Here is a 13,084-nt window from a genome sequence, read left to right on the forward strand (position 1 = left end):
TGACCCTCACAGGGCTAAAAATATCATAATCGAGTGCTTAAAAAGCTCAAGCTCAAGAAAAACCACTGGGGATATTCAAAAAGTAAAAATACAAAATCTATAAAATATTTTAGATTGACTTACAATGTTTTTTAAGCAAAATAACAATTTTGATATCAACGATTATTAATCGTATTTAATTCAAAGAAATGTCTCTTATTATATGGTACATATTTAATAAATACTATTTCTAAATATTTTTGACAGATTATGTTAATTAGCTGATACTCAAAAATTAAGTACAAATCTTGATGAGAGGTTTATTTATATATATATAATATTCAATTATGATTTGATTGTTATAGAGCATATCATTATTATGATATAGTTTTATTATTTATAAGATTTTAAGATAATCATTTCTATGATAGGATACGAACTTTTCAAACATGGAATGAACTACCTGTTCTTGGTATTCTCGCAGCGTCCTAAGTTTGTTATTCCCTCAGTCGCTTGTCATGAATCACGTCTAATCTCGCCGACCGATTCTTCCTCATTCCTTAGAAAATGAAGAGCGACTTATTATTAATATATAAGATTTTCACTCATCGCCGAGAAACACGATCGGATCGAATTTCAGATCTCGGCGGTGCTAAGCTATCCTCATGCTCGGTTTGAAATCGCCAACACGTCTCGCATAGACGGTGCTATATAACACAATAAGTGTTGCTTGTGTTTATTTTCAAATATCAACAGACTCATTAAGAATCTTATCATGACACGTATAGTGGCTAAGTCGTGATGGTTTGCGCATCTCAAGCGGCAAGTCATCTCTCTCTCGCTCAAACACAAGACGGTGACGCAAGCGTTGGGATATTTCTTGATATTTTTTTATCTTTCGTTTTAAGTACGCGTTATTGTATTTGCCAAGGTGTGGTTGCAGTTAAAGACACGAATCTGTGCGACCTTGGAATGTTTCACGTGCGAGTTTGTTTTAAATTGAACGATTCTTACTTTCGAAACGGCGGTCAGAGGTCGCGCGATAAAACGGTACCGTGGCCAAAATGAGTTTAAATTATAACCCGATGATGAATGGTTTCACGGTTTTGCTTAACATTGATGATGATTTATTGAAACGTACGGACTCAAGCTGTGCGCTTTTAGTTGAATAAAAATGTAGATTTGAATGGTCAATGCAATAAATGATCAAGTCAAAGATGCAAAGTGATCATAAGATCATAATTTAATATTCTATAATACATTGCCTTTAAAAATAGCACAAGGAAACTTTATTTTTGAGATTGATTTTGATAGAATATGGTCATCATTACACTTCAACTCATTAAAAGCTTATTTTAATAAAAGCCTTAATAATAGTCACATTGTATAAAATTAAATGCAGCAATTATTCTCATTTAGTAAAAACTTTATTAAAAAAAACATATTTTTTTTTACAAAAATACTGAGCATTATTTTTAGCAATTATTTAAGCTTAAATTAAAAAAAACAATATGTATATTAATTATGTATTAATGCAACATATTTTATAAAAAATATATTTAAATAACATTAGTCAATACTATCTAATTTTATATATAAAATAAGTTATTTTACCCGTGAACTAAAAAAAGTGCAAAATTTTATACAGCATTAATCAACGAGTTTTGCGTCACTCTGCTCGTTGAAATCTCTCACTATCTCCATACATTTTTTTTATTCTGAATTTTGGACAGCCACTAATGTATTCAAGTTGTCACTCAAGTTTTTAGTCGAAAAACATAGATAAAGTGTTTTTGGGTTAAGTATGATTATATCTAGCCTTATCTGAGCACAAAATAAAAATGAACGTTTAAGATATCCTCTTGGAGCATTCCACAGGACTGAGGTCATCCTTGAGCTCTTTGTTGAAGCACCAGCGATTTTTTTTGTTGTTCAAAGACCGACGTAGCATTTTACATATAGATTGCTTGGCGACGCATTTTCCTTATACGTACCTACGCATTCGGCGAAAATTACTAACGCAAACTTTCATATTTACGTTGAAGAATGTCGCCGTTGTTCTTGTATAATGTATAGTCAAACTCAAGGGCATTTTGCTTCGAAATATCTCAAACACCTGTTCCTAAGATCCTAATCAAGGCATATAATAAAATAAATACCATTGTATTTTTTGTTAAAAAGACAAATTATACTTTGATCAAGAATGACAAGCAAAATTTATTATGCTTAATATTTTATAATATATAAATTTAGGGTACCTTCGTATTAAAGTAATTTTGCCTTGAAACATTTTCGCAGCATAGCGATTACACAATTCGTTTAGTCTTTTTTTATCTAATGCCACCGGGCTTGATATAGAAGAACAGGTTCTTTATGGTATTCATCATGGTGTGGTATTTGCCCATTAGAGTATCTAATTTATTCGCGAGTCCGCATTTTAAAAATAACGTTAAATCTGCATCGCATGCTTATTACGGGTTTCATAAATTTGTTCAACATATATTGCCTTTTATATTATTCAGGTGGCATAGTATCACGATCGATTTCACAACCGAGAGATACTGAGAAGTCATATTTTGACACCATTGCTCAGCGTTTTTAATCTTATTCGGTATGACATAAAATCTTTAGCAAACAATAGAAAGCGTCTAGTGACCCCATGTCGAACGGTGTTTTGTAATAAAACTACTCATGAACGTTTGCCAATATATTTTTTAAACACAGAAAATTGATTCGTTACACGTCTAAATGTTATTGGGTCTTTCGATCATCTCACGGCAATATTTGCATTATTTGTATTAAATGTCAGCGTCTAACCATGCATATGTTTATTATAGGTGTGTTGAAGACAGCCCCAAAGTCAAGCTTTATATATGGATTGATTATTGCATCACGAGTCACAGCTCAAGAATGCGCGCCTGAAGCTTTTATATATTATATAGCCGATCGTAAAGTTTGATTTTTCTCAATTTTCGGCAGAGGTCGTAAAGGACTCATTGTCGATATGTGGGAGGACGCTCTGATGTTTCGCAACAAGCCGCCAGAAATTTGGATGTTGAACTTTTTGTTGGAGATTAAATAGTGCGAGCTTTCGAGACCCGTCGAGCTTTCGCTCGAGTGTAAAAGTATTATATATATATATTGAGTGTTCAGTGATATTCCTTCGATTGAAACATGTTTGAGACGCTCGTGTCGCGTTTGACGAGCCCCACGGCCTCTCGTCGTCGACACTCGTACCACCAGTCGGCGGTAGGGCCTCGTGAGGTCCAAAGCGACCCCGAGACCGACGAGCCCGTTGTGAGGGGTGGTGCTCGTCCGTTACTCGAGAGACGTCGTCGTGCAAGAAGGGCGGCTACAGGAACCGTCTCTACGGACAGTCCTCGTGGCATAGCGGCTCTAAGAGCCTTTTTGCCCTTGAGACCATCGAAATCGCTCGGCAGACTCGACGGAATTAAAGAGGTAAGTTTTTAATTTAAAAATTATATATTATCATCTTCTGTCATTCCTTTATGATCTTATAAACGTATCCGTAGAAAAACATCTCATCAAATGGTTCTGCTTCTCATTCGTGAGTTTGTCTATAGATTATCAAAGAGATTTGAATCTAGATTCATAATATATATAGGTCTTAGGAATATATCCAATTATGAACACCAAAAGTGTTGCTTTCATAAACATTTTAGGAACTCGATTTGTCCTTAAATCAATAAAGTCTTTATTCAGCATTTGATCATAAGATATTTTCGGCAAATTGTAGAAATTCTGTTCAAATTGTCAATTCTTATGTAAGAATTACCTATTTAACAATTCTAATAGCAGTTCATAAAACGAGTCAATTAAAAGATTTTTTCACGCTTTTAAATATCAGTAATTTCTGTAATTACAGTGTTTATTTTTTTAATTGACTCTCAATTAATATGGTCATGGCTGTTAAAAATAATGTAAGGATAGGATAATAAATTTTGCTAAATAAAAAAGGGCACAATTAAGCTGTAAATAATTCAGCGATACTTCAAAGAAAAAATTGCATATATATATATAAAACATAATATTCAACTGTGTTTTTAGAGATGGTCGGTTTTGGTGTTCTTAGAAATTTGAAAATATCAAATATTTCATCACAAATATGAACGAATATTTATTTTTACGCGAGCAATAGCAATTATGATTATATAATCATCAATCATGTCATAGCAATTAAAGAAGCAATAGAAGTTGCTCTCATATAATTCTTTGATACCAAAGATAAAAAATTATACTTTTTGAACACCTTTAATATGTTATGTTTAATTAATTAAAGTTTCTAGCAGCAACCAAACCATATATGTATGAGTCAAAATATTTTTCATACACTGAAATGATAAGCAAGTTACTGATAACTTGTTATCTTTTATTTACTATAATGTGATAGTTCAAAAAAATATTTGTAAATCGTAATATTTTAAGGAATAACTTATAATTTTTATTTCTCTGTGTGTCTAAATACATAATATTTACTAATCCTAGTAACGAGTTAAAATATCTTCAATCCGTGCAGAATTTCCGATAGGCTTTTTAATACTTATACAAAATATCTATAATATGGTTGTTAGATTGAATATTAAATATAAATAATGCATTTTTAATGCGTATATAAATTATATACAGATATCTTTAATTTAATTATAATTAATTATTCAACAAGATCCGCGTTAAAAAATAATTACAGTAAATATTCAGAGAAACGTAATAACAAATTAACAATTTTAATTAAATATTTTAATATTGATTCTCACGTAGATTACGTATATCTTAAATAATTTTAATTAAATAAAAAACTGGAAAGCCAATTATTTTTGATTTTATATACAATAATGTTGTTAATGTTGCATGCAATAACTTTAATTTAAAATATAAATTGTTGCTTAATCACGTCTAAAATATTTTTTAAAGTCACACTTAACCACATTTTATTTTCATCAATGTTAAATGGCGCAGAACGCACGTTTTCAAAATTACCATATTCTCGTTTCCTAATACTTTTCAAACAATTGTTACTCTCAACAAAAACACAATATATTCAATTGATAAAAAAACTGTTTATTACAAAAAATAAGCAATAGATTCTATAATTCAATAAATACGCACATTTAACTTTTAACGTTTTAGTTACGTCTCGTGAAAAGCGTCACGTTCACGTAACGTTTTAACGCTGTACAAATTTAATTGCTAATTTCGAGATCCGAATCACGACATATGCGTATGGTTCGTTGCGGTCAATCGTGACGCTAGCTGACCGGTCACATTGACAGGAAATCACGTAAACACTATTGGTACGATAATTACAACGTTTGTGTAGTGTTGTAGGGATATGTGGTCAGATTTTATCCCATTAACTCGGTATGGTCCAATTATCCGGGGTTACGAAATTAAATAGAGAAAATAATCCAATTTTCTCACCTCGTTATATACTGCTATTATATATATATATATACAACATTCCCGAATTAAATAATTATAAATAATACAGTGAATTTAAAGGTGATGCAAATCTTCTTTATATTTACAAATATTGATCTACTTAGATAAAGTTAATATTAACATTAGATACGCATGCTGAAATCACGAATCGCTCATTTATATGTCTCTCTATTCAAACAATTTTCTCTATACATTTTAACGCAAAGTTTTAGTATTATCATTGATTTTCTATGTGTAACATACAACTTTATCAGCGCCTTAAGCAAAGATTTATAGATTCTTAACTGTTTTATGAGTCGTGATAAATTTATAATGCTGTTGAGTAACCCAACACGCATAGTTAACTTTTTACTGCATGAATATAAAACTAAACAAAAACTCTAAATCAAGAGCGTTTTAACTGTCATTTTTGTTAAAAATCAGTTATTATATGTAATTAGTATGTATTTTTAATCAACGGAGTTACTCTTTCAGAAAATTTAAAAACCGCAAATGGAAAATATTTAAATACTAAGACTTGGGTTCGATTCCTATCCTTTTATTAGTTTTAATAGGGATAGTCCATGGATGAATATTAAAAAATCAGTTAAGATCGTTCAAGGTTACATCTATTGATTGGAATATTTAATAATACTTATTAATTAATTACCTTACTTTGATTTAATTATTGTATCAACTGCGTTTACCTCGTTGTAACACCTTGGGCTAACGCCTATTATGATATAACAAAATATTTATAATAAATATAATGTGCTTATTTAATTTGGGCTGACAAGTAATATTTGTACCTTATTTGTATTAGGGAATAGTTAAAAAAATATTAGAATTGTCAAGAACTGTAGATATCCAAGATTATATTAATACTATTATATTGTATATTCGTAATGTCTATATTAAAGCATTAAAATGCATTTCTGCTTTAACACTTAAGTAAAAGCTTTTATTTATAAAAAAAATATATAAATTATTACATTTTTCTAAATTTTTTATTAACTTAAAATATTATATTTAAAAGCTGAAATATTTTTATAAGCAAAAATTCAATGCTTAATCGTAAGATGTTAAACTGTATCTCCCTATAGAAGTATAGTTTACAGAATACATACTATATTATACAATATAGTCCAAATATTCTTATTTTTGTGTCTGATTTTTTCCCTTAAAATAACTTCAGTAGGAGAAAAATAGTCTTCCATTTCATGAATCAATTTATAGAAACATGTAAAACATTAAGTAATTATTATTAATCTTTTTTGAGTAAATTAATGTAATGATTAAAAATTTCCTGTATTTATATTAATTAGTCAAATCTTATAAAATGTGGTATTTTTTATTAAAGAAAAGAAATCATAACAATAAAAAATAAGCTTCTTTTCAAAATAATTGCAGATTTTTGGTAAAAATCAGCAAAAAATATAAAAAAAATAAAAAAGTTAAATAAATTTAAAAGAAAAATACAGATAATGACTGTTTTAAACGGATATTTATTTAAGTTTTAAACATTTTTTCCCTTATAAGTACTTTAAAATGTGTATTTTTTATTCAGACTTTTTTTATATCATTCACTGCTTGTCAAATTAGCTTTTTAATTTTTTAAATAAAAAAAATGTGAAACAATTTAATTTGGTTCAAAAAATGTTTATGAAGTCTCTTCAAAACACACTGATTATTTGCTAGATAGCTTATTTAAAAGATTTTTATTAGAATAACTGTAAAAAAAGTTGCGAATTTTTAAGTAAAATACATACTTAAAATTATTATTTGATAGATTTTTATGTAAAAAACATCTAAATTTTTATTTTTTGCATGTTTTATATATAAAGCTTAAATTTTGATAAAATCAAAATCGACATTGACAATATAAATGAAAACAAAAAAGCTCTATTATATATTAATATCCTACTCTGATTAAGTATCTGTCTGTGCTTGAATAAACTTTTCTTAGAAGGTTATTGTATTAGATTTTGATTTAAGACATATCTGTACTACCATTATATATAAATTAATTACTATATATTTTTCAGTCAACTTTAAAAGATATCGATACCTTATTCGTACTAGCAAGGTCTCAGCTAACTTTCCAAACTTTATTATTTTGTAACATTATTAAAAAATTCTATGGAATCGATCGTTATAAAAATCGATTTAATTGCCACAATGACCTCGGTCGCTCTTATTTAATTTACTCCTATGATTTTTTATATATTCGAAAAAATATTATCGAACTCCCAAGACCATCGCAATCGTCAATTTAATAAATCTTATTTTTTTACGAAACACCTAAACGATCGACTGTTATGACGCAATATACGGGATCAGGTTTATCAGAATCTGTGCCCAGTTAGTACGAATTTTCCTCTCACACAGATCGACCGTGATCCCTCGACCCTAGATTGTTTGTTAAATTATGTCCAAACACCTGACTTGGATTGTTAGTACAAAACAACCGATAAATCATCGCCTTTTAAACACGGTATCGATACATAAGTTCGGAAGAAGCCAATTGGCTCGATTCTTCTCGGTTTCTCGCGAGACTCAACACTTGCCATTGTTGCGGGAATAACTAAACGGTCATTATCACCCGACAGTCGGTTTATGTGGTTTTTTTTGTTGTATTTTATAAATGTAAGGTCTGAAACCAGTTTGGGTCACACTTCGCATTGTGCCGCGTCCATATTTCATTGTGACTTGTGTGTGATATAATATATAATCAATTGTATTGTGACTCGAGAAATGTTTCGTATGGACTTGTTTATAATAAGGCATATACATCATCGCTATTATATAACAAATTTCCTTAAATATATCGCTACATATGCAGCGGTTTTGTTCTAGATATATATATGTGTTGAAATGCTTAGTAATTATTTTTGTAAAAGCTCTTTTAAAATGTTTGCCGACATAACAATCGACGAGAAGGAGTAAACATTGTGGAGTCGGAGAACGTGACCATTTGCCGACCTAGAGAATTGTATGACATGTAAAAATTAAATGTTGTGAAAGTCGTTTTGTAGTTATGCTCTCAGGCACGCCCAAGGATTCCAGTTAAATCGTTAAGAAATTGCTCCGATAATGTGTCAAAACGGAATTCGCAGTTTTGTAAACGTTAACGTATTGTTTTCCATGATTTGTACAAACCGCAATTGCTTCGGATGTTTTGAAATTGAAAATTAATATAGTTTTTACGTTTCACATCATGAATTTATAAATAGATTATTATATATTGGAGGCAAGAATATTGCTACAAATATAAATGTGAATATATCCTAGCAAAATTAAGATATTATCGTAGAATCAAGTAAATATTTTATGTCATCATCCATTTTTGAAATAATTTTAAAGTACATAGGATTATTTACAAATCTAGATCTTTTTAGACATCATGCTGATAAGACAATGTTCAATCGATTGCAAAAAGTTTCATGGCTATTTTTTCAACGTTTGACCACTCGGATAAGCAATCTTGTGGTTATAACGGGCGCATAGTCTTATCAAGAAAAATGTCTATATTAACTGTTGTGAAACTCTCGATAAATCTCGAAATACCCTATCTAATAATTACATTCGAAATTCCAAAAATTCGTATCAACATCGGATCGAATACGATAGATTGCCGATACCGTATTGAATTATTGCGTCCGTCGAATTTTATTAAGAGAGGAAACCATTCGGGACAAGCAGCTATATGACTATGACATAATCAGCGTTCATTCCACAGTCGATTCAATTCTTAATCTGCAAAAGAGGCATTTTTATCCGGAGGGTTACGAAACGTAGAAAATGGTATGCGGCCGCGGGATCATTATTGATTCGCTACTCTCGGCCGCAATGTGGGACAGTTCAGATGCTGTTGCATCAGAAGAGCATTTAACACTTAGCATTCTCAAAGACAAGTGTCTCTTTCTCTGCTCTCTTGTGTGCGATTTCAACATCTTGATGTCTTCTTGATAGGAATTATTGAGATAGGAAGTGTTCTTAGTCATGTAAACAAACGGTTCTTAGTCATGTAAAAATCAGAAAACAACATAAAAATACTACCATTATATCCGTATTATCAGTATTATTAAATAATAAGTTGCCAAGAAAAAGATCAACTCATAATATGTTTTATAAATAACTTTGAGTGCCTCAGTTTTTTTTATTATTGAATTTATTTTTTAAAATCTCTAGTTAGAATAAGCTAGGAAGTGACTTGTGCTGATATGACATTAATTCTTAATATTAACCACATATTTATTATTCCAGCTACAAGCTTATTAATATTATATTAAATATAATACATTTAATTTAATAAATTGTTATATAATAAATACAACATATGATAAATGAGTTAATCATTTTTCACTAAAGTATTGCTTAAATTTGTTTATAAAATCATTTTTAATATGTTTTATTAGTTAAACCTCTCTCAAAAATCTCTTCTGGGGAGCAAAGAATATTTTTCATTTTCACTTTATTAATTTTATAATGCAGGTAATTTTTTTTATGAGTATAAAAAAACACAGCTTTTAAATATTTATATAGTATGTTTGTAATTATGTTTATTTATTACCTTAGCTTATAATTATGAGATATTTATTTATTATTATAAGTATTTAACAAACTGTTTATGATTAGAAAAAAGCTGTTAAAAAGCTATTTGCCAATACTTAATATATTCTTTAAGTAGATATTAAAGTTAATTAAATTTGCTAATAGTCGTTAAAGTAAGTAGTATATTATTGTAATAACGTATTTAAAAGTAGCATTAAAATATATACTATACCTATATATAAATATATCCAGAAATATAGATATATACACATTTATTTTAAATTCGCCAATAAATTAACACAGAAAACAGATTAAAAATATCTTAGCAACTTATTTTATTTATTAATAATTGATAAACTCAATAAAATTTAAAGTATATTTACTAAAAGTACATATGTTTTTATGTTAATTATAATACATTTTATATATTAAAAATATAAATAAAATTTGACTTTTTGGAACTTTCTATTTATATATAGAAAATAATAAATATAACTTAAATCAATCAATTTTCTTCTTTAGAAGTAGTCAAATATTTATTATTTATATAATCAGTTTTTAGTAAAATTTAATAAATATCGGATATTGATAGAAATATTATTACGAATTAATTTATTACATTTTTTAGACATTCTATTATATATTTTAAGTCTTATAACAATATATTATATTTATATAAATAATTAATCTACATGTTTACATTGTGTTGTCTAACACAAGCTATAAATAGTTAATTAAAACATTTTGCCAAATAGTACATCTTAAAAAAAAACACTTAAGTCACTTCTGTTAAAAGTAACTTACTATAGTAATTTTAAAGGAAAATAAAATAATTATTCTCTTTTCATCTAGGAATATTATTTATCAATAAATATTATTTATATTTTATAAATAACGTTTGACAAAAAATTGTAAATTATACATTTAGAAATTTATTTGTTAAAAGAATAATATTTTAATAATACTAAATAATAAAATCATTATTAGACTTATAGACTCAAATTTTATTATTTAAATATCGAATATGTTTACCCGTTTTTCAAATTATTCGTTGATATATGTAGTGAAATATTTAGAAATTTTTAATTTCTAAAAACAACAAAAGACGAATTTTGCATTATTTTTAAAGTATATACAACTAATTGCTATTACAACTAATAAGTGATAAAAAAACACTTTGTAACTGCCGAAATTTAAAAAAATACTCATTTTCAATGGCTGGTATTGATATTTTTATCTCTTTAAATCAATACGAATAATATATAATTTTATTTCTGTCTAAAGTCATTTATTATATTTATACTTTTAAAACATAATGTTTTCGAAAACAATAATTAGTAGTGAATTACTAGAGAAATTAAAGTCTATAAATCAGTGATATTTATTATAAACTACTAGCTGTACTATCCAGCTTCGCCTGGAATAGATTCAAACTCATTCTTTATTCGTTGTAAGTAATTGTATTAATCCTATTATTACAAATTTATTTAAATACTTGTCTGTATATAATATTTACGGTTTCTTATCTTAACGTTTTGCAGTAGCACGTAATTGCACGTCAGCGTGTTCAGCTCAACTTTCAACTTAAAAGTTGAAAATAGTTAAAAAATAACATGCACAAATGTTACGTCGCAATTGTTCAATATTTGTGACGGAGAGACAACTAGACAGACACATGTATTTTCTGTTTTACATTATATATTATTACTGCTAGATACAATATATATGTAACTATGCATGAACTTTCTCGATTTTATTTTTATTATTCCTTATGATATTTATCCGTGAGATTATGAAAATCTAGAAAAACGTAATCTGTAATGATCGATTACGTTGATATGAGATTCGAGCCCAGGTCTGTCAGGTGTTAGCTACCGGCTTATACCACTAGTCTTTCGTGATAGTTATGTCTCATTTTAACTTTCGATAGTCTATATTGATATGTCATTTGCTAATGATAAGCTACTAGTGAATCAGTATGAGATTTCCCCAAACACATTTACATTTAAAAAAGTTATCCAATCTGTAAAATTTGAATAGAAATAATCAAGTACAGAAAATAAGTACTACTATTTTCTCAACGATAGTCGCAGAACTTCCAGTTTTCGACAGCTTTCAACTCTAATTAAAGATCCTTTGGAACAAGAGCTTTTCAGCCACCGATCGGTCACGTTTCCGGTCACGATCTGAGTCGCGAGAGTCACGTCAATTTAAATATGGTTCGACGACGGGCCGCGTTTGTACAGTTATTGCGTATTTGCGAGCCAGCGCGTGAAATCGCACCGAACAGGTCCGATGGAAAACAACTTTCAGTTACCCAGTTTTGTGGATGCTGGGACAGCGGCCATCAACCGGCGGGCCGCGGGCGCGCTGATTGATCACGTGACGTCCGTCAGCGTCGTGACAACTTTTACCTTCGCGCTTTGACGCTTTCTAAGCTTCGATACACGTGAAACGTATTGCAAATGCGTTTATGGCATGAATCTTTGGATTGGGTCTGTGATTTGTTAATCTTTGGAAAAGTAGATGTTTTTAATGGAATCAATTATTTTAGAGAAAATTTTCATATCTTTTATCCTGTAGCAATGTGTTAAATGATATTGTGTTCAAACATTAATAAGCTTCTTTAATCACTGATAAGCTATATACAATTTTATACATCTTAATTAAAACAATATTGTTTACTTTTTTCGCATAATTTACATACATTTTCGATGCATGTAATGTTTAATATGTTAATGATACATATTTTTTTAAATTATATTTTAATTAAAATTGAATGCATTATTTTTGCACTTCCTACATTACATCCCACAAGATGCAATTTTAAATTGTTGTCGTGTCATAAATGATCAATTCCATTCTGAGTCAACTTTGCAATAAACTATTTCATATATATATATATATATATATATATATATATATATATATATATATATATATATATATATATATATATATATTAATGAAAAGCGAAAATCATTATGAAAATCACGTTTGCTTGCAAAATTAAATTATCCCAATTAAGAATTCATACTAATTGGATTTCTCCATCAAAATCGATGAGTCTAATTAAACTGTCAGTTTAATAGAATATATTTCCAATCAAAAC

The 13,084-nt window shown here is 28.6% G+C and overlaps 1 protein-coding gene across 8 annotated transcripts in view; it reads left to right on the plus strand.

Moving 5' to 3' along the window:
* LOC148227172 (uncharacterized) overlaps positions 1 to 13,084 on the plus strand; it is a 252,069-nt gene that overhangs the window by 129,765 nt on the left and 109,220 nt on the right. Inside the window, exon 1 of one of the 8 annotated variants that reach the window (XM_088202501.1) lies at positions 2,817 to 3,438. The exons of the other annotated variants lie outside the window; for them this stretch is intronic. Within the exon in view, the coding sequence (XP_088058627.1) occupies positions 3,154 to 3,438 (285 nt within the window). The 5' untranslated portion in view covers positions 2,817 to 3,153. Of the gene's footprint in view, positions 1 to 2,816; positions 3,439 to 13,084 lie in introns of those variants that run through there. 8 annotated transcript variants of the gene reach the window in all.

This window comes from Plectrocnemia conspersa, unplaced genomic scaffold (assembly GCF_051122295.1).
Source record: "Plectrocnemia conspersa isolate PC_06_02 unplaced genomic scaffold, ASM5112229v1 ptg000013l, whole genome shotgun sequence".
Lineage (NCBI taxonomy): Eukaryota > Metazoa > Arthropoda > Insecta > Trichoptera > Polycentropodidae > Plectrocnemia > Plectrocnemia conspersa.